Below are 25788 nucleotides of genomic sequence, written 5' to 3'. Positions count from 1 at the left end.
GTTACCATTACACAAAATGTATAAGTTCTAAAATGGGTAACACGTGTACATTTTAGCAGGAGTGTTGCTCGTTCCATGTTGCTTCTGAATCCACTATAAGGAAGCCAATGTGACTTGAAGGTGGTCAGATGGGAAGTGTGGTGCCGCCATCAAGTGGTGGGTGTCAGAAGCACATCGGTGTATAAAATGGTGTTGTACCACAAGACAAAAATTGGTCGAATTAGGGCTCGAAAATTAGTCAAGGCACTTTTATCACTGGGTCAATTATAAAAAAAAAAAAAATATCCCTGCAATCCCGTTTTTTGTTTTCAGATTTGCCTACCTAAATCGGAAATAGAATGAACGGAAGGTACACGGACCGTTTCTCTTTTGGTCATTGGATATTATGTTTGGAAGCAGATATGAAAAATTGAAATACGACTTGTTATTTGATGATCATTTTAAAAGACAAACACTGACATTGAAATACAGCTCAATTGTCTATTTTGTTGTCTGGAACAAGTAAGGAAAAGTCTAAAAAATGTTTTCTTTTCTATTTTTCATTCTAAAACGAAAATAGAATGCAGCACCTGGCATAAATCGAAATACTTTTTACTTAGTATTCTGTTTTAGATTCCCAGTTGCCACCGAAAGCATTTCTCCTAGTGGCCAGGAGATGGCGACAACGTCGGGCCTGAAGACGATATCAAGGACCGTATTGTAACCTGGGGGAAAAAAAGTTGGTATCCTCTGTTTCCCACACTCCCATTCGGCGGGGCGTGTTTCGCCTTTACGAATGCAGCTCCTGAGTGTAAATATTTTGATAGTTTACGGTTATGCGACTACAACTTTTAAGTGAATTTTAATCATTTGTAGCGATGGAGAAGTAAACTTAGAATTTAGACAGGCAGGCGAGTGTGCGGGAAATTACGTGTGATTGGAGATTTGGATCCTTAGAAACGTCAACAGGAAGACTGGATTATTGACCCGAGATATGATATCGATCTTGTCAAATATGTATGTACAATACACAAGTCTGTGTACAATAGTCAAAGGGTAGTAGTAGTCATTTGAATTCAGGCAAATTAACTTCTTCTCATCGATCTACTACATTCAAGATTATCTCAGGGCAGGGCACTTTTCTAGCACTTTTACAAATAAGAGGCAAAAGTTCTTACTTCAAGTTGTTTTGTTGTCACTCCAAGCTATTGTTCCAAGCATCACTGGCGTGTAAAAAAAGCGATGAAACAACGAACGTCTGCTAGCTAAATGCTATCATACAGTAAAAGGCAGACATGCTTGCTAGCTAAATGCTATCATACAGTAAAAGGCAGACATGCTACCCAAAATTAGCACCGATGTTACGGTAAATTAACCTTTAAACAGCCAGCACGCAGGGAGAAGTCCAGGGTGTTGTGTAATTATCTTCTTTTGTGATAACTATTGGCGAGGACACGTGAAAGGAGTACACATCTGCGTTTAAATGTGAAGCTATCTTCAGAATGCTAAACGACTGCGACGTGCGTGCCTTGTAACCATGGCAACAGCAACCGGTCAACAAGAGACGGGCGGGTTTTTTTTTTCGTCGATCGCTTTTCTTTTGGGTGGGCGTCAAAACCCTGGTTTGTCATGATTTTCAGAAGAATAATGAAACCTTTCGTCGCTAACAGAAGCAGATTCGGTCTAGCAGGAGTTTAAGACTAACTTTTGCTCATTGAATATCGGGTTTGGAAGCAGATACTAAAAATGTAAAAACGTCCGAATTCATTTTTCAAAACGAAACGGGAAGATAAAAAAATACTTGTTTTGTCAATATAAAAAAGGATCGCAACAATATTTGAGATTTTATGGACATGACCATTTTCTTCTACATAGGTGCGCACTCAAAGAGGAAAACGCTTCATGTCCAGACAATACTGAGGCGATTTGTTTTGATATTTTAAGAGATTTATGTGGCGATTGGTCATAGTTTCTTCTCGTTTTAATTTTTGAAAAAATTTCTTCTCGTTAATTTTCACGCACACACTGGTAAATTTGGTGTAGAGGTGGTGGTGTTTGGGGGGTAGGGGTGGGTTGGATGAGCGGTGGTGTATATTCCCGATGACACGTCATACTTTGGGCCGGCCCTCAGAAAGTCTTCCCAATTTTTCTCCCCAATAGTATTAATAGTTATTATTATTAAATTTGATTTGACCATGTTTCGTTGTGTGTTCCAGGTTAAGGCTACAGACCTGTCGGACCAGTAGCGAACCCACACACTCCCCCCAACCAACGAGACGAGACGCTTCTCAACCTCCCGGCAGAGTTGTCTTTATCGACAAAGCATCTTGAAACTAAAACACAAACTAAACATTTGCGACTGTTTGTGACTGAAGCAGACAAGAAGACGCTTGTGTGTTTTATTCAATCACTTTATTCACGATCACTAATAAAGAAAAGTAACAAACAACACTGCCTCTTTATCATGTTTGTCTTCAATTTCAAACCAAGTCAAGTTGACTTTACAAATTCTCTCCTGATGGATGTCATCATGAAGTTAGTGGTAGTAAACACCGGTGGGGTGGGGCGTTATTTGTTAGGTTAGAGCGTCATCACAGAGTCCACGTGGAATGTGTAAGTGACCACTTCACGAGAGATGCCAACCCTCTCCCCGATTACATGTAACTGAGGAGAAGCGGCTCGGGTAATGGCTGGATAGATGAATGTTTGGAAGACAGCAGGAAAAACACCGGGTTCAACACTGTCGACCGCGATTCAATAAATACATAAAAAAATTCCGAAAATTCTCCGTCAAGATAGTCGAGTGGTATAAGAAGTACCTTGGTGTTCGGGAGATCCGGGTTCGAGCCTCACTCTTTGCTCCATTTACAAATTAAATGGTGGACTAAGCAAGAATCGAACTCGGGTTCACCAAAGACCAAGCCATGACACTAACCATTCGACCATGACAGATTTACCGTGACACCTCGGTCGGCTATATATATAGATATATATACATATGTATGCAATTTACACTGCGTCATTATATCTGATATATACTACCACGAGAGACGATGGCATTACCCAGATGGTAGTCAAGTGGTAAACACATCCGTGATGTATGCGGACAACCCGGGTTCAAACCCCTCAAAGTGCTTATGACAATTCTTCTATTATGTCGCTCCCGTATTTTTGATGTACACAACTTCTTTACTAGCGTCGGCTACTTGGTTTTCTGTGTAAAATAATTTTTTTTTGTTTCTGTGGGGCGGACGTGACGTCATCGCCGGAAACCTATTTAAATCGGGGAAAAAAGGGTCATTCTTTCCCGGCTCGCTGACAGCTCCAGGTCGTCCTCGTCCGCCTGCTTCTCCGCACACATCTCCTGCACAAAATCATCCGCAACTTGGACAAGGTGAGTGCTCAATCTTTAATAGCCTCTTAAAACTCACTGCTTTTGCTCACTGCGAGCTAAAGTAGCACTTTTGGCGTGCTCGCGCCTTGCTAACATGCTAAGCTAAAGCGTTTGCTCTAGCGTTTGCAATTTAACGCTTCCTTCGACTTGAAATTGCACCAAAACGCGTTTTTGATGTTTATTCAACAGAAATGCAGTTTGTGTGACTATGACTAAGCATTTGTTCAAACCTTTTCCAGCATCTGGACCAAAGTGCCGTTTTGCCGAAGGTAAGTAGACAATACTTCATAATTAAACTGAATAAGGAGTACATTTTCATGCATGCGTGTTAACTGTTTCATTTCCGTCCACAGCCTTGCATCTCCAGAAGAGCGGCCAGGTTGACTGCAAAATGGCACAATTGCTGTGTTTTATATACAAGATATCACTATTAAACAGACTAAATCAAGTATCTGTGTGTGTTGGTTCTTCTTTCCGTCTGTTTAACCGAATGGCCCAAATAACTCTTAAAATGGCTGACTTCCTGTTTTTTTTGGGACATGGCGTCATGACTTTTGCATGTCCACCAAATGTCAGGTTGCTAAGTCACTACCTTGTCAGACTGAGTATTTTCAAGTGGAATTCTTACGTTTGTCTTTCAGGCCAGCATGCTGTTGAAGAGGCGTCCAGCTCTGCTCCCCTCACTGGTAAAACACACACACACACACGCTTTCATACATGTACAAATGTTTGACTAATTATTTCCGCATGTACCGACCAAGGGGCCTCCTGTGATCTTATCAATCAGCAAAGGTGTGTCAAATCCAGGTCACAGTTTGACTTGGGTCACAGATGCGTCCACTCAAGCACCTGCGGCTAAAACTGTGGCGGCAGGGGTTTTACTTCTGGACCTGGATTTGACACCTGAGCCAGGTAGGAACATGCACTCATTGGCAACTTTAATGTTTGCTGCAGTATCACTCGAGGAAGAAGCACCAGCCGAGATTCTGGATGAAACCGAAGGAGGCTCAGGAGACCCGATGTGACTTTCCAGCGGTGTCCCATCCGAACTTCTGCTGTTTTTTCCTCCGCCTCCTTTTCTGCAGTCATGTCAGAGCTTCGAGAGCTGTGGAACAAAATGGCGGCGTATCAAGTGAGCGTTTTTTTTCTCAAATGTTGCCAATTGCAGTCAGGACACTCATCAGGAGTCTACAATCCTGTTCGTGGATGGACGGTTTCCTGAATGGTTTGTCTCCCTGCTGCGACACACCCGATTCAAATAATCAGCAAGCTCTTTAGGAGCCCGCTCATTTCAGTGTGTTGCAGATGGGCGCAATGGAAAACAGGATTGAAGACCCTGGTCAACAAGTTACTCTGCTTTTTTTTTTTTTTTTTTTTTTGTCCTGCTCTGTCCACCAGGTGACGCTGAAGAACCTGATGACTGCAGCATGGATCAACTTGGCAAGTCGAGCTCCCCTTGGTCAAGGTTGGGACCTGTTGCAAAATTCAAACTTGATGAATACAAGTACTTGATTGATTTTTTTTTTTTTTTTTTTTTTTTTTTTTTTTTCCCCTAGGTGGTGCTATGATCAACTTGCTGACCGGTTAAACGGGCTACAAAAAAACTTGGCACTTGCCTGCGTTTTCTTTGGCCATGCACTGCAGCGTCCAGTAAGGGTGCCGTCGGGGACTCTTCCACCTGCTGGGCAAAGAGAAATTCTCCATAAATGTGGAAGGTCCTCAAAGCTGCCAACATTTTTGATATCAAGACATGCAAATAAAAGTAGTAAAAACAGCAGCTTGTCTGGTCCGTCGTTTGTAGTCTTTGCAGCTTTGTCCCTCCGGGAGAAGTCTCAGGAGCTTGAGCAGCGATGAGGAGACTTCCATGAGTGTTCCAGATGACTGCATCAATGAGGAGCTCCTGCAGAAGCGTAACGGTAAAACGGAACTGCATTTCAGGTTAGTCATAGAATTATCTGCTCACATGTTCCTTGTCCAACAGATGGCGCCACTGCAGTGCTGCAACGTGACTCAGTGCGGCTGCTGAGAAGGAGTCCTCTGTTGGTAAGAAAAGCAACATTTCATTTCAGCTAGCATGTTCCAGTTGTCTCAACGAAGTGGAATGATTTTGTTCTTGTGTCTAGTTGTGGCGCACGATGGAGTACCTGCTCATCGGCGAGGTGCTGAAGCCAAACTTGGAGGCAACCTGAGAAGAAATGGGAGACAGTTACACTTTGACGGTATGATCTTGAAATTCTTTTCACCGCACAATCCTCATGACAACCTTTCTGACCCAATACTTTTTTTTTTTCTTCCCCTTTTGTAGGCAGCAAGATCATCTTCCATAACGCACCGGTGAAGACTTGTCTTGATCGCTGGTAGGTTTCAAGCCCCAAACATCTTCTGCTCTAGACGTTGACTTGACTTTTGACTTGCTCATGTTTTGTTTTTTTTGTCTTAGGTCCACACGCTTGTCAAAGTTCTTCTCGCTGGCCGACCGTCGTCCAACTTGCAACTTTGTCTCCCGGCTGGCCGACCGCTTGCGCACTTGGCAACGAGCAGACTGTCGTCCGACTTGCAACTTTGTCTTCTCGCCGGCCGACTACTTCATCACCAAGCAACGAACAGACTGTCGTCCGACTTGTAACTTGTTTGTGATTGTCTACTCTGCAAAAGAAATAAAGCTTGATTACAACTAACACTTAACATCTCAACTTCATTCTTACACACATCACAAAAAACCTCCATAAATGAAAGTAAACGAAACAAACATAAAAAAAAATTCAGAAAAAATTCTAAATATTTTTTCTAAATTTTTTCTAAATTTTTTTTTGAATTTTTTTTCAATTTTTTTTTTTTTTTTTTTTTTTTCCGGGGAGCGGAGGTGAGGGAAATACTGGAAAGTGGGTGTGGCAAGGCTGGAATAAGGCTTTCTGATTCGCTGATGGGTCTGGAAGTGGGTGGAGCAATGCGGATAAAAGGCTGCTATTGGTCAAAGGGTGGGCGTGGTTATGCAAATTAGACGCGCTGTGATTGGCTGATATAAAAGTGGGCGTGGCTATGCAAATTTGGGGCACTCTGATTGGTCGGATTGGCAAATTACTGCATTCTGATTGGCTATGCAAATTCAAGCCGCGCTGTGATTGGTGGATTCAAAATTGGGCGGAGTTAGGGGCGGTCCTAGCAGCAGATAGGGGTTTTTTTAAGGCACTTTTGAGTCTTCGGGTCAAAGTTGCACTTCAGTCACTACATGAGACAAGTTTTTTACTATTCCCCTCAATCTCACATGACCCAAAGCTCGATGAATTCAAAAGATTGCTCGAGTTTTGAGTCATGAGGAGACAAACAGGAGTAGTAATGTGACACTTGTGTCCACAGTAGTCGTGACTGACGTGCAACTCTCACCTCAAGACTTCAACTTTGACTTTGGAATAGTTTTCCACTGCAGCAACCGGCACGCACGAGGGCAGATTTAGCAATAAAACACAAAAGACTCCAATCCAAGTTGAACAATTTATTGGACAGAGAAGCTAACGTGACAATTTGAAAGCATTTCGCCAGTCAATGTTCGCGCGTTGCACTCACAGACACTGACGATGGAAGCAGCTTGAGTGTCGGCTGCTTGACGAGCTCATGTGTGATGTCACTTACTTCAAATGAGGCCATGGCACAAAGGGGGACGTGAGCACACTGGGACAAAAACTAAGTGTACAGCACAACACCATCGTCACACACTGCTGGATATGTTTTGAAATGACACTGATGTCAACCAAGTTAGTCAAAAATAAATATCCTTTTTTTTAATTTTTTTTTTTTTATGTGACATTATTTTTTAACTGACGTGGCCCACACCATTGTCATTCAAAAACATGTCTGACTATGATGTTGTGCTTGACAGTGTCATGCACTCACGTCCACCTTGTGGTGCGATGCGACATCACACGTCAGCTCGTCAAGCGCACGACACTGCTCGGTACTCACACGGCCGCGTCCAGATGCAGCTTGGCCAATCCTTTTGCATGTCGCCACGAGTCCGTCGGCTGCGCCGTTGAGCACGAAGCCGCCTCCATCCATCTGGTCAGGCAGAAAATAAAAGCAGTCAGTAACACTCTTCTGCGCTGGTGGCTTTCTCTCCACACCTGACATCCAATGAGCAACTCATGCTCCTCTCAATCAACTGGTCAAGTCCAGCAGGGCCTCAAAGTCCTCCAACTGAAAATACTTCGCCCATGTGTTAAAATTGTTAAATATTGTTCAAACATACACAAAAGGTAAAACGACTCCAACAGGCAGCAATCTGATCCCCTTCCTATCATTCCTTTACCTTCCCTCGTAAAAAAGCCACTTTACATCACTACATTATCTGACAAGTATTACTTAACTTTCCAAAATACACAACTTTTATTAAAAGTACACAAATTTTTAAGTTGACGATGTAAGATTACACCGTTTTGTTTGTTCTTTTTCCCTGGCCCAAATAATCCTTTGTATTAGAAATTCAAATTATCAATCGGGAAATAGCAGATTAAATTGTCCATTAATGCGATTTTGGACTCTAATTAGGGATGTCAAAATTAAAGTGCTCATTCTGGAGATGAATTTAAATTTCATAAAGCGTTAAAAAAATAAATAAATAAATACATTTTATTTAATTCCTGTGGCTGCTGACCTCTGCTCACCTCGCAGCCAAACTTAAGAGGAGAGTCACTGGCGCAAAGACAGACAAAGATGGACTTTTACATCGTTTTACTTTGAATAGTTACTCATTGGAGAAATCCAAAATATGTCTTTGGCATATCGTTCAACAGTTGTAAGTCTATAAAATACAAATTTAATTCTATAGGCCATTTCATAACAGCTGCAGCTGTAACAAAGCACTTCACATCAAAATAACAAAATAGCAATATAAACATACAGTTGGTTGCAAAAGTATTCATACCCATGAGCAACACTCTATTTCTCGGCATAAAACAAAGCAAAAGTGTGTTTCGCCTATTTGCGTTTAAGAAAATAGCACAAACACAACAATCCATCACTGTTTTTGTTCATAAGCACTCTTTACTTTAAATAGATTGCAAAAGTATTCACAAAATCACGGATGCATTTGTGTGAATAATTTTGAGACAAATCTCTCCCCATATGTAAAGCCATCACTCTTCCATTGTGGACATCAGCTTTGGGGTGGAAAACAAACAAAACAACATTCAAGTCAAACGCTTTCCTTGATTGACTCTTGATTGACAGCTGAGTTCAACTTGTGGGCGTGCTAGCTAACGTGCCACCTTTGTTGATATTGTTTTACGATAGCTAGCGAGCTTCCAGTGACGTAGCGAGTAACAATAAACAAACTAGAAGGCCCCAGTGTCGTAATTATGCTCCTAAATAGTGTGCATACATACATTTGAGTATAAATGGTAGACAGTTTAAAAACGTTTAAATTACTCACTGAAAACACAGCTGCCAGTCACTGGTGGTGCTTGCTCATCAAACCGGAAGTGTACAGGTCTACTTCTTTTTCTGCTTCTTCCTCGTCTTGTTTTGGGGTTGGTTACATCTCCTTGGTGCATATCGCCAACGAGTGGACAGTTGAGAAAGGTGAGAGCAGACACTGAGGTCTCCAGCGAAGATGAGCAGCATTTTCGAACCCAGATATCAAAGTTGGTCATGTGAATCTTTTTTTGTTTTTTTGGTTTTTTTTTGTTTATTTTGTTATGGATATCAAAATAACGATACACAATTGTAATTTCTCAGCCTAGACTGCGAGGGGCGCTAGAGGTTTTCACATGCCTTCAACCAAGCCCAACGATTGGCATTTTCCCGCTGAAAACCAAACAAGCAGATTTCCGGGGAACTCTCAAATGATAGAAGGCGAACATGGAGCAAAAAGCCAGCGGCAGCGGCAACATCGACGACGATAAAACAACAACAGCAACGACCAAAGAGGAATATGACATAAGTCAGCTCACCGCTGTGGCCTCCAAGTGGATTTTGGACTTCTTTTTTGCCGCCATTTGTCGTCATTTTAAAGAGAAGAATCATGATGCCTTCAACGACGCCATCTCAACTTATGAATGTAAGTTGTCTTTCACTTCATAGGTTCGTAAATTGTCTTTTACACTACATCTTGGTTTAATTTAACATTCCTAATACAACTGCACTACGAGAATTGTATTCATTCTCATGAATGACACACCTAACTTGCTCTTTTGAAACGTAAACAGTGCCAACAACGACTGCGGTTTTCTCCCAATCCTGAAAGTGTCAAGAGGGTACAATTTTTAGACTTTTCAAGCACCCTTAGAAACAATATTGGTAATAGTATCGTGTATAGTGCGTTCAAATGTGTTTTGTTAACAGAAAAACTTGGCCAAATGTTATTTGGACTACAATTTCTACAAAGCACGTTTCGCCGGTTTGACGCTGTTACTACAAGCCCCAGGATGCACTGCGGCGGCTCGGGCAAAGGGATAATTTTATGATGTATTTTACTGTGTTCTATAGACTACAAACACGGACATGTCGTTATTTTAACCTTAAAAAATGTTGTAATGTTTCCATTAAGTGTACCCTCTTTCATCTATTCTAGTGGAAGAAAAGCTTGTTTAAAAATGCCTTCAATTAGAATACAACAACTTAACTTAATTATTTCGCCACATGTGTCTTTCTCTGGGAGCTGCTTATCCGATTGGCTAACGAGTGAAAAATATCAGGCAATAAGATCATACGGATTAAAATGCCAATGGGTTCTACAAAAATTACAGCAGTGAAGGAAAAAAAGCAGTGACAAGTAGATGTGGTCATGTACTTTAGTAATCAAATTGTGTTTTGTAAATTGTTTATAAAGAATATAAGGGGGGTATACCATGGTGGTTTTTTTTTTTTTAGTTGTTTTTTTTTAAATACATAATTCAGTAAAGATGTCAGAAAGAGCTGTCCACTTTGGACTGCCATCCTAATATTCTTCTGTGCTGAGTGTGACTTTGAGTGGCTATACAGTATGATACTTAAATTTACATTCCAGAGACAAATTACCAACAATTGTTGTTAAAGGGCTAAATGGCAGGAGCTAGTCTGGTGAGTGATGTGGGCGTCAGCCAATGAGAGTGTAGATTTGGTTGACGATAACTGGCCAACTAACCTGTTAGTTATTTAGCGACAATCTGCGCGTTGAGTGATGCCATTACTTGAGAGCATCGGCAGTGCGTGTGTAAACAAATTCTGAGGACTTCAATCAAACATCTCATTAATGTATAATATTGAAAAAAAGACTCTTTTTTTCTCTCTCTTCCAGCCATTTCTCAGGTGCCCTTACTTGAAGGAGAAAGCTCAGAAGAGAAAACCCTCATCTGCGCTTTCCTCGCCCGAGTCATGCAAGGAAAGCAGTTGGGTAAGACTCCCCAGTCCCCACCATCGACTAGGCGTCAGAGTGCACCCTTTCATTTGCCTTCATGGCTTTTCATTGACGCCCCCCCCCCCCCCCAGACGTCCAATTTGACGACGACAAGGGTGTGATGCCTCTGATGTCCGCGGCCAAGACTTGGTTTCATCTCAGAGATGCTGTGGAGGATGAAAGCTTGTTCGAGAAGATCACAGTTAACCTGTTCATACAGGTGATTTTGAAATGGGCGGGTGACTTGGAACAACTAGTGAGAGCAGTGAGGCAAAAGAAACAATGAAATATTATTTTTATTATTGTTTTTTGTTGTGTGTGTTTGTCTGTGTTCATTCTATTTTAAGCTTTTTGCATTCAAGTCCTGATGTCCCGTCTGCATTCCGCACTTTCACGTCCGATTGTGTCTTTTGTCAGTCTGTAGCCTTGTGCTTGGAGAAAGGCCAAAGAACGCTGGCATCCGGCGCCCTCAAGTGGTTTGAAGAGCACCTCGAATATCCGCAGAAACTGGGAGCCAAGCTCTCCAACATCGTGGCAAAGATGGACATCCATCACCCGTTCTTCACCATATTCACTTTTGGTGGACTGCTGGAGATGGTGCAGACCTTCCTGAACACCTACCTGGCCAAGAATCCGTCCGACTTCCTTCTTAAGGTATGCGTGCCGACCCACGTCGCCTTTCTGCCTGCCACTTTCATCCCTCAACAGTGGTTTGGACTTAGACTATAAGTTTTACAATCCGGAGGGACAGCTCAGGCCTTGTGTCCTTTTTTATTATGCAAATAGTAAGTTTATAATAGTAAACTTACTAATTCATTTCCATTTGATTTCACGTTTTTAAACGTAATGTAGTTACGCATAAAATGTCCACAACTGAGTCTATTTGAGTTCCTGCCTGTCAGCCTATGAGACATTCTGAAGTCCTTTTTAAGGGAACCAACTTTTGAGGATGTCTCAACTATCTTTCATCATTAGCCAAATGCCATCTTGGACGCCGTTAATTAGGCTTGAGTGTAGTTTGGAAGGGCAACCAACCAGCCGCATCTAACACGGCCACGCCCATCCCACACTTGCGATCAGGGCAAATGTGTCACTTTTTCATTTTATCATTGGGGTGTCCAGAATGTTTTTCCATAATTGCGAAGTGCCAAGGTCGAGCCTGGAGGGCCGCGTTTGAGTGGCTAGCCTCATTTGGCACTGTTTCAACACGTTTAATGTAAAAGTTAATGGGCTTGGAAAGGTAGGAAAATGTAATATCAGGAGAGATCATTTATATTGCGCGTGTGTGTCCTATCTCTCAGGAAGCCGTCAAGGTGGTCCAGTTGTCCCAGAATATCGATGCTACAGACGCCGTGGCAAAAGAGGACAAGTCTCTTTTGGAGAAGGTGGACCACTCAAGGCTGGAGGCGAAGTAGGAAATAATCTGTGTTGTTCCAGCCAAATCGCCTAACAAAGTCTGTCTACTTTGGATTTGGAACTTTTCTCACAGGAAATAATTTAAAAGAAGCTACTCCACTTTAGTAGTTCTCAGGGGCTCAATGTAGTCTTCCATGAATGAACCTATCTTCTCATACTGTAACTGGCTGTATTTCCTTTAAAAGTTGCATTGTATTTGTTTGTGTTGTTTTGTTGATTTTCACACTCTTGTAGTACAAAAGCAAATCTTCACGTCGACCTGGCCAAGAAGCCGCGGGTGTCCATCCGATGGCAATCAGTAAGCGGTGAGTTACCGCGTTGAACCTTTTCAGGGAGGCCTCTTTTATTAACTCCATTACCACAAAAATGCATCCACAGAGTTGTCCTCGGATGTGTCGGCGGACATGTCAACTGCTGCGGGCGAGCAAAGCGTGGAAGATTTGGAAGTCACCACTCTCTCACAGGATGCCGACGATTCGCGAGATGATGCCAAGTCTGTAACTTGTTTTGAATACGCACATTATTCTACTGGAATCCTTTAGTGACTGTCTGACGACGGTCTAACGATGCTGTTTTATGTCTTCAAATTAAGGAGAACAGAGATCGTATCCGAGCTTATTTACATATCGAATAGTAATGAGAAAGCCAAACATCTAGCATCACATGACCCGATGAAAACATAAAAGCACACAGTGCTTTTATTTACTCAAACCTGATGTTTGAAGTCACATTTGAACTCTTATACATGTGTAAACAAATTTAAATCTAGACTTGTCTCCCAATGCCACACACAATATAAAAGCCAGGGTGTAAGAAGGTGTTTGCAGAGTAATACTGGCACCTGGTGGCATTTCCTAGGCGATGCTGGAAGTAAGAATTCATGTATGCTTGTTGCCATCGCTGGTATGCTTTGGTGGTGACATCATACCAAAAAAAAAAAAAAAAAACACTAAATTGATAGATGCAAGCACATACAATTTTTATTCCTCCTATGAACAAAATGAAATTAGCACTGCAGCAATATTCACACATATACTGTGCACTTGTATTAATACTATAGAAACAACCAGAAAAGTACACATACAAAGAGCGGCATTGAGAGGGAATTCAAAGGAAATTAAATCTAATCTGCTAAAGAAGAAACTGAATTTTTCAATGTTTTATGTTGGTTAGTGTGAAGTAATAACTAGTCTAATTATACTGCCGTCATATACAATTAGTGCAAAGTGGGACGTATAGTAATTATGTTGACGGCAATTTACAATATAATGACTTTTAGTACACCTTATATGTACAATTTATGAAAACTGTTTATATGCATTATAGTTTTATTGCTCATTGAACTTTTTTTTCTTTTGCTCCCAGACCAGAACGTAAACCTTGCTCCACAAAAAGCGCCCACATCTCCGGCCGAAGATTGTACTCCATTAGTGAGTGTAGTTCATCCATTTGATTGGATTCCTCCCCAAATGTTAATACGTGGTGTAACTTTGCCGAATAGATACGTCACCTCTGGACGCATCGCCGGACCCTGTGGGCAACCGTAAAGCAAAAACAGCACTTTGGGTAGGTAAAGCCTGATAATACTAAAACATACCGTTTATGTATTATGAGACATCATCACCATGTTTAACTATAATGTCCTTTTCTGTCTCATAGAACATCCGCTTGTCCGGCGACGACAAGGCTGACCAATCAGGGGAGATCACTACAAAGTAAAGCCTCTTTATCAGAATTGATTTACCTGAACTGTTATGTTGTGGGCCAATCTGAACCGTCTATCCATGACCCAGAAGCATTATTGCTGTTTAGAAACACACACGCAACAAGGAAGGTTTACTAACATGAAGAGCACAGCAATAACACTTTTTTTTTTTACTTTATTTTATAACCCCCGTACAGGACAAAACGCAAACTTATTTCCCCTCAAACAAACGTGTGGGAGCAGGACACACGGATGGAGACTCAAGTGTGCATCAGACCGCTGAGGAAGAAAGGTATTCTGTGTGTGTATGAGTCTCTATTGTTTTGAAGGTGTGTATTGTTGCGACTTCAACTCTTAACAAAAGGGCAAAGGCCACAACAAAAAGGGTGATGGTCTCTGTAAAAAAAAAAAAAAAATTACTCAATGTTTTAGAGGTCGAACAAATTGACATATATATATATATATTTTAATGCTAAGTAAAAAAGTTGATATTTTCTTTCCGCTTGTCAACTCGCCGTGCACATTTTTGCCTCCAAGCACAAGCTCACGAACTCACTTTCCCAGCCGCCCTCGGTTGCACTGGCTCCGCCCACCTACTCAATCATATTCACGCACTTTCTCACCCAATCACATTGAGATACCTTCATGTCCTAGCAGACTGTCGGAAAACGTGTCAAATTCTGACGACAATATTAATGTGTGTATCCTTGGTTTTTGTGTGTTTTTTTGCATCGTGCGTCTGTCTGTGTGCGTGCGTGCTTGTATTCTTGCATACTTGTTTTACGTTCCATGAAGAACTAAAAAATTGTTTTTTCTGTTTTCCAGATGTAAACAGATCCGTTGTCAGTCGCGAGAGGACTCATCGGGTTAGTTGGCCCAACAAACAAGGACCCTCCAATTTGTGGTGCATGTAATTTTTGTATTTATGTATTTATTTGTATTGTAGAAATGGACGTCCGATCTGGACGATCGACTGAAGCAGGGCGTCCGGCGTCACGGCAAAGGCAAGTGGTATCAAATCCTGCAGGATTACGACTTTGAGGGCCGCACTGGCGTGATGCTCAAGGACCGCTGGAGGGTCCTGGAGAGGACCAACAAAGTGGACTAAGAAGATAAAAGGGGGGTGCATTTTATTTCTTTATTTAAAGGTATAATATGTTATGTTTATGTACCACTAGGGGGCATAATTTGTCCACTTAAAAATGTTGTTTGGTACTGTTGCCCATTGAATTTTACCAGTTACACGTTGTATAGAGCCCGATATCATGAAAGTTGTTTTTCAGCTGTAGTTGGTAGGACTTCAAAAGTCGTCAGTGTAACTCAGTCATCAAGTTTAACTCAACGTTGACTCCATTTAGCAGATACATACAAACAGTGTGCTTACATTTGGGATTTTTTTTGTGCACGTTTTTTATGAGCGTTCTGTCTGTTGTCGGTTTAGTGATCCAGACCAGTAAAAATGTGATTGGAATAAATAAATATTAAAACGTGTGAGGCACATAATTAAAAACAACAATATAAGTAGGTGTAATATTTTTTTTTTTTTTTTTTTTTTTTTTTAAATATGTACTGTATTTTGCAGATTATGTGCCTTTCGGCCAATCTTTTGTGGAGTCCTCTGAAGGGGCCATTTTGTTATTGCCATGTTCTGGGCGGATATATATATATTATATAATAAATATATATGTCACCATCTTTTTATAAAACTTCCTGGATTGCATCAAATGCACTGTAGCTTGGCCACTTCTGCCTTGGAAGTCGGTCAGATAAAGACGAAGCTGTGCTGCGGCGGACAGTTGCACTCTTGCGTTTTGCGGATCCTCCTCCACATGCCGCTGCACCGAGGGTTTCCCACCGCCTGCCACTGCAGCACAGCATCCCTGCAACCAACACAAATTATTATTATTATACTGAAACCCGCTCATTTTAATGAATTTGCAAAAACCTATTTTTAAAAAATCCATTTTGTAATAAGGCTGAAACATAAAATGTGGTACAAGTGAAGCCCTGTGAATATTTTCCAGATGCACAGTTATGTGCCCCCATAACAACATTGACACCAACCTGTCCATTTCTTGGCCATCTCCTTGGCAACTGCCGCTGTGGTTGCGCATGGCGGGCGGCTGGCACACCACGCACACCGTGAAACCTTCGGTAAAGTAGCGCATCCAGTGCGTGTGCGGCCGGTTCTCCACTGCGCAGTGAGAGGAGCGTGACTCCAATGAGAATTCCACGCAAAACCTGAGGAAAAACACGTTTGGATCTGATTGACAAGACCATTGGTCCTGGTCCAATAAGGATGTCGACTGCTCCATTTGCTTTCTGTGCTAAGCACAAGCTACTTGGCTCTTCTGCGAACAGTTTCATGCCTTCGAGTTTGTCCTTTTGAACTGTTTGAGAGGATCACTCAAGGAACATGTGGACTGCTAACTTGGCTTGTCACGCTAACTGCCACACTTGAAAGTCGACCAAATGGAATTTGGACACATGTCAGAGCACCGAGTGAAGGTAGAGACTGCTTCTCACGCTAGCTGCCAACGCTTGAAAGATGACAAAATGGATGTTGGGCATATGAACGAGTGCAGAGTGAAGGTGCACAAGCTGCCCACACTACCTTAGTTAGACTTTAACTGGGATCTGAGAACTGGCCATTTCTGCAAATTGTCCATTATATGTTTGAGAAGAATGAGCACGTGAGTGACAGCGAAGACTGATACGTTAGCTTCCCATGCTAAATACTTAGCATCGGACTAGTTTGCTGCCCCGTGTTTGTCACTAGGGATGAAAAGGTAGACTGACAATAGTCTGGCGCTGAGCAAACAGTCCCACTGTTGTGGTTACTCACCCTGCATCCAAAGGGTTCCCGTAGGTGTCCCTCTTGGGCCTCCCTTTGCCAAACTCCAGGCTAGTTATAAATGCCGGCCCTGATAACAAAGGCCTCAATCATGACAGTGCATTCAAAGTCATTTAAACACAACTTGTGCTTACCTGTGTCCAGTCCACACGGGGTTCCCCGGCGGTCTCTGTAGTCCATGCAGCCGGCCCGCTCCTCCAGGGCCGGACAGGGTTCGCCGCCGTTAGCGGGCCGCTCGGCAATGTGTCGCACCCGTGTACGCCAGGAGGGTTGGCACGGCTCTGCACAGCCGCTCCAGAAGCTCCAAGCCTTCACGGAGCACGCCTGAGCTGGAGTTCGGGGCATTGCGTCATTGGAGCGATTGTGGGCGTGACCTCAGCGCAATGAGTTAGGTTAGATATGAATATGAATAAGATATGAATAAACCAATAAGCGATTTGTAATGTCTTTTGTAGAAACAACATAATGCAACGGAACAGTCAATTTAGTAGAAAAGGCGATACGGCCGTGAGTTAGCATTGTTAGCTGAGTCGTGTGCTAATAGGTCAAAGCTAACCAAAGATAATTTGCTTATTCTGTAAGCGAATGGGGGGGGGGGGGGGGTGGGGGGGATTGGAATCGGTGAAGTACTCGGTGTGTGACCAGTCTTGTAAAGTAGAAATATCAAAGGATAAAAGAGGAAAAAGTAATGTACAGCGATCCCTCTCCAACACAGGGGTTACGTTACAGGTCACCCGACAATAAGTGAAATCAGCGATTCAGTAATAATTTTCGCTCTCTTTCAAATTTAGTGTTAAACATGATAGTGTGCCACCATCTAGCGGTCGTCAGTGGAATTACACCCAAATTCAACAAAATTTAAAATTAGAACTGGACGACGTAAAATCTGCATAATAGCAGGAGCGGGAACTTACTGTAATGTATGAAATTTATGACGTGTAATTGTGCCAAAGGCCATACACGCATTGTAGTTCATTTGTTTCCAAGTGAGTGCCTTGTCGCTCACACTCCTCTCCCTCTCTCACGGCTGCTGCAGCATGCAGGTCTGTCTTTAGCGGAGGTTATGTTCCATAAACTTGAGCTTCTTAATAGCACTCGTGCACCTTTTTTTCATTCACATTTAACAAAAGCAAAGATACCTGAAATATGTGACGTTTACCTTTTGAGAGAAGGCCAACCACCGTCATGGAACAAGATTGTTTCCGACAACTTATTGGGCCTCGTGGATACGAGTGCGCCCTTGCACTGTAATTTCTTAAACTGATCAACTTAATCGCATTCTTCAAATACTTGTCGCCCTCCCCTACGGCTCAGCCCGGCTGGGCAAACAGTTCCACTTCTGTGAGATATTTCCAAAGCAGATAAGCATGTGTGCATCTTATCATCTTCCTTAGGGCACGTGTGCTTATCTCAATTGTGTTGCAAAATGAGGCCCAAAAGTACCTGTCGGCGCTCACCTGGGCAGTGGGAGAAGTAGTCGAAGCAGCAGTCCCGCGTTGTGGCGCAGCCGCGGTCGCAGTAGCACGTCCCGTAGACGCGGTCCATCCTCCAGTCGGTGGCGGTGCAGCTCATGTCCCGGCCGCTGCAGCATTTACCCAGGCAGCCTCCGGAAACCAGGTGGCTCTCTCCCATAGTGGCCAAAAGCATCAAAAAGTAGACAGTGTCCATTTTGATCGGGGTCGGGATCGTCAAATCGGGACAACTTCCATTAGTGGCAACTCCATGTGTCCCACGCGTCGCACCTCTCGAGAGTCTGAATGGACTCAGAGAGGGAGGTTTGTTTTTCTGACCTAACCGCCCCCCCCCCCCCCCCCCCCCCCACGCCCCACCTCCACTTCCTTGCATCACGCCCCCGCCGCAATTGCCACACCGCCGACAGTTTTTGGGCCACCCCAGAAGTCCCTGAGAAGAAAGGGAGGAATGTGAGCGCTTGGATGTTCTCCACGAGGGCGATCGTGCCAAGTGTTGTTAAGCCCAACCCCTTAATGTTCATTCTTGTTTGTTCCTCAGCATCACTCACACACACACGGATAGATGCTTTTAAAAAGTGTACTGTTGTATTCAGGCTCTTATCATTACGGCCTCCTTTGCCCCAACATTTTTCTCTTGTGGCCACTTATTGCTTTGGAGATTAGCCACGTGCAACACAACTGAACATGCTAATCTTGGCTTAAACTTTATAATATGAGCACATCTTTAAACGCAGCAGACAAAGGCTTGTGTTGACACACGTGCACACCCAGACAGTGTGTCTCCTGTGCTAGTTCCAGGGCATAAGGCAGGTGAGGTGGACAAACACTCATTTATGGGATGCCTGACCATGTGCTGAACTCCATTGTACAAATGAGGCCTCTTGCAGGGAGCGTTCGGCGGACGTTTGTAATGACTTCTGCGTGATGCTTCCGGGAGGTCAAGCGACAGTAATAACCTTCATCTCCACCACGATCATCATCATCACCGGGTGAGACTGACGCGTCTGCATGACCTCACAAATATGTTACGTACCTTCCGTTTTGCCCTCCGTTCGTTGGGATGAGCCGTCACCCCGATACAATCGTGCCTTGAGCTACAAGTGTCTTACGAGATACAATTTGGCAAATATTGAACAGTTGATCAAAAACCAGACTTCAAGCTGTTCAATGCCACTCCCGGGTTGATGTTTACTGTCAAAACTAAAAATAAAACAACGAGAATTACACTTGGTGTATTTAAAAGAAGCAAACAACTGCCTAAAGAAAGACCCCGCTAGCTTAATGCTAACATACGAGGGAAAACTCCATTGACATGCTATTGATTAGCATCAATATCTGCAGTTTTACAACCGTTTAAGCAACAGATATTTGCACACAAACAGTGGGGCAACAAGTAGACATAATATAACACTACTCACAGGCATCTATTCTTTATCCTCTATGAAAATATTGTAGCAGAGCATCCATGCCCCAATCGGAAATGCACGTTATCACCTGGGCGGGTACATCAGTTAGTTTATTGCATTTTGTTTTCTTACTGTCTGATCAATTAACCAACTGAATCGGCAAGTTATTTAATTTATTTGAATAATCGGTGCGGCCCTATAACTCAAGTAAAGAACAGATACCTGAAAAAGCTACTTCCCACTGAACACGCCTTCAGTTTTTTCCGACACGCCTTACTTAAATATGCATGTAGGTACCTGAGAGTGGTCCTCCATCACTGCCTACGGACAAGTACCCTTCTGGGTTTCCTGTCCCGGATGTCAAGGTGACGTCTATATGGGGAATGTAAACCGCAGCCGTCTCCATGGTGACGGCCGACCCCGGTTGCCATGACGTCCAGTCATTTTGTTGACAAACCGGCTGTCTCACTGGAAATAAGCTCAGTCTTTGACCTGGTAGTAGCTTTGTTGCTAAAGGAATTCCTCCATCTATCTTGGGCTTACACGACTTGCCCCCCCACCCCCAACCCCCCTCCCTCCCATCCATTAGCCGATGTGAGTAGTAGGAATGTAGAGATCTAGGGTTTGGTCTGGTTTATGTTGGGTTAGAATTGGACTTTGGTAAGTGGTTACCTGGGAAGTTGAGGTTAGGGTTGTGGATGGCAGAATCCGGCACTGGGTAAGGGTTAGAAGTTGGCTTTCATTTCAGGTAACTCGTTGACCTCAACATTGTCACGTTGGTACAATGTGGAAGGTTGGGGTTACGTGTTTGCTTCATGGTTAAGGTAGGATTCTGGTCAGGCTTCAGAATTGTAAGATATGCAAGATGAGCTCTCTATTTCTGCACTGTCAATGCGGTTTGTTCTCACGTCCACCCAAACAACAGGTGACCTCAAACGAGGCGTGCTAATTGCCGCCACTCGGCCAAGTCCCCCCAACCCCCCACCCCCAATCATCATTGTTCCCCTAATGAGCAACTCTTGTGCGGCATGTTATGAATCGTCGCTTTTGTCCGCCGCCTGCCCATTCATGTCCCTCTCCGTTTCTTGCTGCCATGTTGACGCGTGTGCGTTTCCCAGGTCTCGCAACAGGCCGTGATGCATGAGTCACTCTTGATGGATGTTTGACTTGGCTTCTGTCGCCATGATGCAATTAGCGGGCGGATGTGCCACAAAGATATAGTAGTGGTACTTCCACGTTGTTGTCCAGTTGGAAATCTCAGGTGTTATCGACCAAATTGTTGTGATTCGCGTGATGTTCCTTGACTCTTTTCTGCCATTTAAGTTTGTGATGATAGAAGAGAAAGAGCATCGAGTGCAACAGTAGACCACTGTTAGCGTTTCGCACTAGCCGCAAAGCAGCTAATTACACTTTGATTTTAGGATCTTTTGAATATTGTCGTAAATTTTAATCTATGATGTTTGACAAGGAGAACAGAGTAGCGATGTTACTAACAGGCACACGTGTGTGTCTATATACTGTATATGTATATTAGGGTTGGGAAAAAATATTGTTTTGCGATGTATCGTGATTTTTTTTTCTCCGATATGTTGATGAAGTATCAGTACTCTCGATATCTTATGTATTGCCCTGTTTGTGTGTGTGTGTGTGTGTGTGTGTGTATATATGTGTGCATTTCATGGGAGCGCTATTCAAGCTGTGCATGACTTGGCCACTTGGGGGCAGTGTGGGTCCTCATATTGAGATACGTGTCGTTACATTGAGGAGTAGAAGAAAATCACGTGTTTTGTAGTTACAACTAGGTTAGGAATGTCACCTGATAAGAGCTGTTTCGGAAAAAAAAAAAATCTTGTCTGCAAACATTGTAATACGATAACATGATGTGATATGACAGCGGACACAGCTGTGTGGATGGTCCTTTTTTTTGGGGGGGGGTTTCTATTGACACGTCCGGTTTCTGTTGACACACAGCCTGCTTTTGGCAGCTTTTACGTCGCCGTGCGGCCGTCTCGAGCAGGAGCTGTTCACACAATAGTGTGCGCAGTTGAGATGGATGACTTGACAACAGGTTGAAAAGAAAATGTTAGGCGGGCCGCTGTAAAAAGCCTTAACTATGCAGGAAATGTAAAAGAACACTTTGACATTCCAATTTGTCATATACGGAAGTGTAACGCCGCCACACCGGGGAGAAAAATAAGTTCGGTATCGTGTTACGTGATAGGTTTCACGTTATAATAATTGAATATAAATCACACTGTACTCAAATATAGCACAATAAACTGTGCTTGGCATATAGCACCCAAAGATTTAATAAAAATTGTACCTAAATAAACATTTGAAAACAAACATTTCTAAAAGGTTAAATGCCAATGTATTAGTGATTTAAAAGTCAAATACAACTGAAATGATTTAAATATACTGTATTAGATGAAATGAGACAACAGGACATCATTAAGGGCTCATAGTGCTTTTATAAGTGCAGAAAAATTACAGTTTGGTCACTACAATGGACATTTTCCACTCTACACATTGTACAAAACAAAACAGCAGGGGAGTAAATACAGTAGTTGAGACAGACTTACACGTCAATGAATTGATTGTCAAGTCTTTGGGCAGAATTGAGTCACTACTTAGCTGCTCTGGAGGACATTCACTCGCCAGTCTCTGACAAATCATTTGAATTCAATTCATCAATTGAATTCATCAATCGGTGAATGATGGATTAAGAATATGTAGAGGTCCACTGTATATATTTGTTGGCGGGAAAAAAGTAGTAATCTTAGAGGGGGGGGGGAAAGGCAAATAATTTTGGTAGATTCTTCTTTTTGACAGCCATGCAGTAAATGTGAGCATTATGTGAATAAATAAAGTGACACTTCACGTCAGAGTTGACCTCCAGCTGTCAGCCTATGCAACTTTCTCGAATCAGTTCTTGAAAAAAACTGCAATACATTCAGTGCAAAAGTGAACTCATTCTCCCAACGTTTTGGTGGTACACGTCTGTCCATCGGAGGGTTTATTTTGTGGGGGCTAAAGAGCCACTGGCCATTTGTGACACTTCATTAGGTACACCTGCACAATCGCACACGTTCCCATGTAAAAGTTTAAATCGTTGCGCCACCTACTGGGGGAAGTGGACATCACTCCTTTGAACGATTTCACCCCAGAAAAAGCTACAATGTTGTTGGTCTGTCTTTTTTCCCCCAGACAATATAAATAATAATACTACGAGATTTAATTCATATTTTTTAACCTTTATTTTCCAAGGAAACAAAAGTTTCATATTATGGGAATCTTGCAATTTTACACATTTTTCCAGATAAATAATCTGAATAAAATAGAAAATCGTATTTGTCCATTTTAAAATTGTGCCAAAAAAAAAAAGTTTTAAAAAATATGGCAGTATAGTTAAAGTGTAGGTAATAATACTTTGTCATACATACTTTTTATATGGTGTTGACCTATGAGGTTCCAAATATTAGGAACTCTTTGAGTGCCTCAAATAATCTGAATGGGGGGAAAAGGGGAGCTGGGGTGTTGGTGATGGTGCGGGCATACCTAAAGTGAGGCGGCCACGTCACTCGGTGGAAAGAGCGCTGGTCTTTTTGGCTAAAGTCACCATGTCATCGGGCTGCCACGCGGCTTCCCCGGTCGGGTTCCGGTTCTCGTCCAGCGCCCGGGCCTCCTCCTCGGGCAAGTAGTGGCCCCCTTCCTCGGCGATAATCCGGTCTATGCGCTCCATCAAGCGTCCCACCTGCGTCTGCTCCTCGAACACGCAGTTGTTGATGAGCACGTAGCGGCGCCGGCACTTGTCGAGCACGTGCTGCAACTCGGCGCCCTCGCGGCGGATGTAGCGCTCCAGCGAAATGGTCCGCAGCACCTCGGCCCACGTGAACACCACCAGCACGTGCCGCCACACCCGCTCCCCGAACAGGCCCACGTGCTCCTCGATGCGGGCGCGGTCCACCTCGGTGAACATGCCCACGGGGATGACCAGCAGGAAGACGTGCGGGCCCGGCGGGCACAGGGTGGCGCCGCGGGCGATCTCTTTCTTGTAGGAAAGCGGCGTGTCCTGTGACGAGTACCAGCCGGGTGTGTCCACCACGGTCACCGGGCGCCCTGACACCTCCGTGTGCCGCGTCACGCAAAACTCGGCGGCGCGCTCCAGGCGGAATTCCTCGCGGCCCAGGATTGTGTTGGCTGTCAAGCTCTTGCCGGGCCAGCGCCAGCCCAGGACCACCAGGCGCAGCGGGGACAGACTCGGCTTGGGGCCGTTAGTCTCGTCGGATGCCAACGCAGCTGAAACAAGGTAGAACATCTCACTTTACACAACATTGAGTAACATTGCTACCTAGGGAGAGAAAAAATATATACAGTATATTTACTTCAGTGAAAATCTGCAACTATTTCACATTTTTTTAGAATTGATTATCCTACCAACCATCCCATAGATCTTTGCAGAGAAAGTCTGTATGAAGGGGAAATTTGAAAATGTTGGCTTTTTTTGTTTCGATTGGGAGTTGTAACAAAAATGTTTTTTAGTAGTAAAAGGTTTTTGGGTTTGTTTGTTTTTTCCTTGGCAGGTGTTATCTTACAAAAATAAGTCTCCAAAGGAAAACAGTCATCATATTAAAAAAAATCCCTTTAGTAAGAATGTTGTAATCTTGCAAGAAAATTGTCAGTGAGTCTGAAGAAAGTACATTTTTGACAGCTGCATTTTTGTTTGAGAAAATAAATTAAGAATTTAGACAAATTGTTTCATTGTTAAAACTCCATTGATCAACTTGATCAACTTTAGTTAAATTTTGAACATTGACAAATTTCCTTCTATTGCGTCTTATTCTCGTAATATTATAACTTCGGTCAACATTAAGAATCCTAATTCACCATTTATGACTTTTATGGAAGTCTTAGGTGGAGGGACAGTGTAAACGTATAACATAATACTAAACCACAATTGTCACCAAATCTAATTTAACTCGAAATTAGGACTACAGTTCTACAATAAGGAATTCGAACTATTTAGTGCGTCAAATGACGTTCCGTGACGTAGATATAAGATATTCTTCCCACCGCTGCACTGTAAATTGAAATTGATATGAAATTTCACAGGTCGTATAAAACATTAAGACGTAAAACGAACGGAATTGTTCTTTTTCGTACCGAAATATGATCTGTTCGAACTGCCTTTGTTGTGTATTTTTAGCGGTCAGGGAATGACACGGGAAATGACAGCAACTATGTATTGGGGGAACTTTATTCCACTTAATGACCAAAATAATGCTAGTAATTACTGTAAAAGAATCTAAGGTTGGTTCATTTAAGTTAAAATATGTTAACGAAGCTACGAGACGTGTCCGTATCCACATAAACGGCATTTAGCCGGAGGGCGAATTATGTTTGCGTTGTAAGTTGAAGCAAAACGTTTCAAGATCGGTGAGAGTAATAAAATTTAAAAAAGGATGGAAAGTCGCCAACTCACCTGAAGTTGGTTTGTGACTGTTTCCTTCCATAATGTTTCAATTTCAGGCTCGCTAACTTGGATAAAGTTGGCGTTAAATATTTGAGTTGCCTCGGCGAAAGTACGGAAGCGCTTCTGCTGTTTCCTGGTTGGTGACGTCACTCAGAAACGCTCACTTCTGGATGGAAGCGGAGAGAAAAAAAACAAATTACGACAAAATGTTTTTATTTATGTCCAAAAAAAATATCCTCTTAAAAAGTAAAGTAATATTACCTCGACGAACCCGCTTTCTGTTTGGTGACGCCACTCCCCAGCTGCTGTTTTTTCAAGAAAAATAGTCTATACTGTGAGTAAACTTTTTTTTTTGAAAAATAAGAACTAATGTAATCTTACGAGCATACATTGTATTTTAAAAAATGAAAATGGGGTAATTTTACGAGAATATTTTGGTGACGTCACTGCCAGGAACGCCCTCTTCCGGGATAATGTCTTTTGCCAACGCCCCCAGTAAAAAAAATAAAAATGAAACCACTCCAGGCAGGTTGCAGATTCGCAATAATTGCTAATGCTCTAATTAATATACATATTATATGAACGTTTTCTTAATCAGAAGTACTATTAAACTATTACTATTTAATTTGAGCCTGAGAGGGTTAAAAATGTTTCATTTTCAAGAAAAAAAATTCTATGATTTCCTGTGATTGAGCTTCTTCCTATCATCACCCCTACCAA

General features: G+C 42.7%; 4 protein-coding genes and 4 long non-coding RNA genes across 19 annotated transcripts in view; 4 read left to right on the top strand and 4 right to left on the bottom strand.

Moving 5' to 3' along the window:
- LOC147127227 (uncharacterized) overlaps positions 1 to 1518 on the bottom strand; it is a 32506-nt gene extending 30988 nt beyond the window's left edge. Inside the window, exon 1 of the long non-coding RNA XR_015084216.1 lies at positions 1158 to 1518. This is a non-coding gene — a long non-coding RNA (uncharacterized LOC147127227). The remainder of the gene's footprint in view (positions 1 to 1157) is intronic.
- LOC147127226 (uncharacterized) lies at positions 616 to 2428 on the top strand. The gene is made up of 2 exons (XR_015084215.1): positions 616 to 996; positions 2196 to 2428. It is a non-coding gene; the product is annotated as an uncharacterized LOC147127226 (long non-coding RNA).
- On the bottom strand, positions 2370 to 8923 carry LOC147127224 (uncharacterized). Of its 7 annotated transcripts, XR_015084212.1 has the most exons (9): positions 8799 to 8923; positions 7334 to 7426; positions 5706 to 6019; positions 5518 to 5558; positions 5337 to 5410; positions 4990 to 5273; positions 4131 to 4846; positions 4002 to 4056; positions 2370 to 3343 (listed from the first exon to the last, which is right to left on the bottom strand). It is a non-coding gene; the product is annotated as an uncharacterized LOC147127224 (long non-coding RNA). The 7 variants fall into 7 exon arrangements; XR_015084210.1 differs by having other exon boundaries at positions 4002 to 4846; XR_015084211.1 differs by having other exon boundaries at positions 2370 to 4056.
- Positions 3014 to 6053, top strand: LOC147127225 (uncharacterized). 6 transcript variants are annotated; one of them, XM_086020430.1, is made up of 12 exons: positions 3017 to 3373; positions 3563 to 3642; positions 3727 to 3752; positions 4015 to 4059; positions 4328 to 4505; positions 4772 to 4838; positions 4930 to 5088; positions 5175 to 5289; positions 5355 to 5416; positions 5497 to 5592; positions 5679 to 5730; positions 5814 to 6053. In XM_086020430.1, the coding sequence occupies exons 2-8, from the start codon at positions 3582 to 3584 to the stop codon at positions 5215 to 5217; spliced, it is 579 nt and encodes a 192-aa protein (XP_085876556.1). In that variant the 5' UTR covers positions 3017 to 3373; positions 3563 to 3581; the 3' UTR covers positions 5218 to 5289; positions 5355 to 5416; positions 5497 to 5592; positions 5679 to 5730; positions 5814 to 6053. The 6 variants fall into 6 exon arrangements, 5 of the variants coding, with proteins under 5 accessions (XP_085876554.1, XP_085876555.1, XP_085876556.1 ...); XR_015084207.1 differs by adding an exon at positions 4135 to 4165 and having other exon boundaries at positions 3020 to 3373; positions 3613 to 3642; positions 3727 to 4059; XM_086020428.1 differs by having other exon boundaries at positions 3014 to 3373; positions 4930 to 5289.
- A 2-nt stretch (positions 8924 to 8925) lies between the features above and the next one.
- Positions 8926 to 15556, top strand: terf1 (telomeric repeat binding factor (NIMA-interacting) 1). Its single transcript, XM_086020425.1, has 14 exons — positions 8926 to 9009; positions 9104 to 9425; positions 10644 to 10739; positions 10835 to 10962; positions 11160 to 11396; positions 12044 to 12153; positions 12393 to 12463; positions 12537 to 12651; positions 13524 to 13588; positions 13660 to 13724; positions 13818 to 13873; positions 14061 to 14155; positions 14689 to 14729; positions 14810 to 15556. The coding sequence occupies exons 2-14, from the start codon at positions 9227 to 9229 to the stop codon at positions 14969 to 14971; spliced, it is 1440 nt and encodes a 479-aa protein (XP_085876551.1). The 5' UTR covers positions 8926 to 9009; positions 9104 to 9226; the 3' UTR covers positions 14972 to 15556.
- sbspon (somatomedin B and thrombospondin type 1 domain containing) lies at positions 13117 to 18461 on the bottom strand. Its single transcript, XM_086020427.1, has 5 exons — positions 18175 to 18461; positions 16852 to 17046; positions 16709 to 16787; positions 15928 to 16104; positions 13117 to 15743 (listed from the first exon to the last, which is right to left on the bottom strand). Exons 1-5 carry the CDS (start codon positions 18383 to 18385, stop codon positions 15626 to 15628), a joined length of 780 nt encoding a protein of 259 aa, XP_085876553.1. The 5' UTR covers positions 18386 to 18461; the 3' UTR covers positions 13117 to 15625.
- Positions 18462 to 18658: 197 nt separating this feature from the next.
- On the top strand, positions 18659 to 22570 carry LOC147127221 (uncharacterized). Its single transcript, XR_015084520.1, has 2 exons — positions 18659 to 18999; positions 19077 to 22570. It is a non-coding gene; the product is annotated as an uncharacterized LOC147127221 (long non-coding RNA).
- gimap4 (GTPase IMAP family member 4) lies at positions 22047 to 25239 on the bottom strand. The gene is made up of 2 exons (XM_086021493.1): positions 25078 to 25239; positions 22047 to 23894 (listed from the first exon to the last, which is right to left on the bottom strand). The coding sequence occupies exons 1-2, from the start codon at positions 25106 to 25108 to the stop codon at positions 23173 to 23175; spliced, it is 753 nt and encodes a 250-aa protein (XP_085877619.1). The 5' UTR covers positions 25109 to 25239; the 3' UTR covers positions 22047 to 23172.
- Between the last annotated feature and the right edge of the window lie 549 nt (positions 25240 to 25788).

The sequence above is a fragment of the Filicampus tigris genome, chromosome 21, assembly GCF_054856515.1.
Source record: "Filicampus tigris isolate MCC_2025a chromosome 21, RoL_Ftig_1.0, whole genome shotgun sequence".
NCBI classification, from domain to species: Eukaryota; Metazoa; Chordata; class Actinopteri; order Syngnathiformes; family Syngnathidae; genus Filicampus; species Filicampus tigris.
Note: the sequence above shows the minus strand (reverse complement) of the source record. Positions and strands in the feature narration are given on the sequence as shown.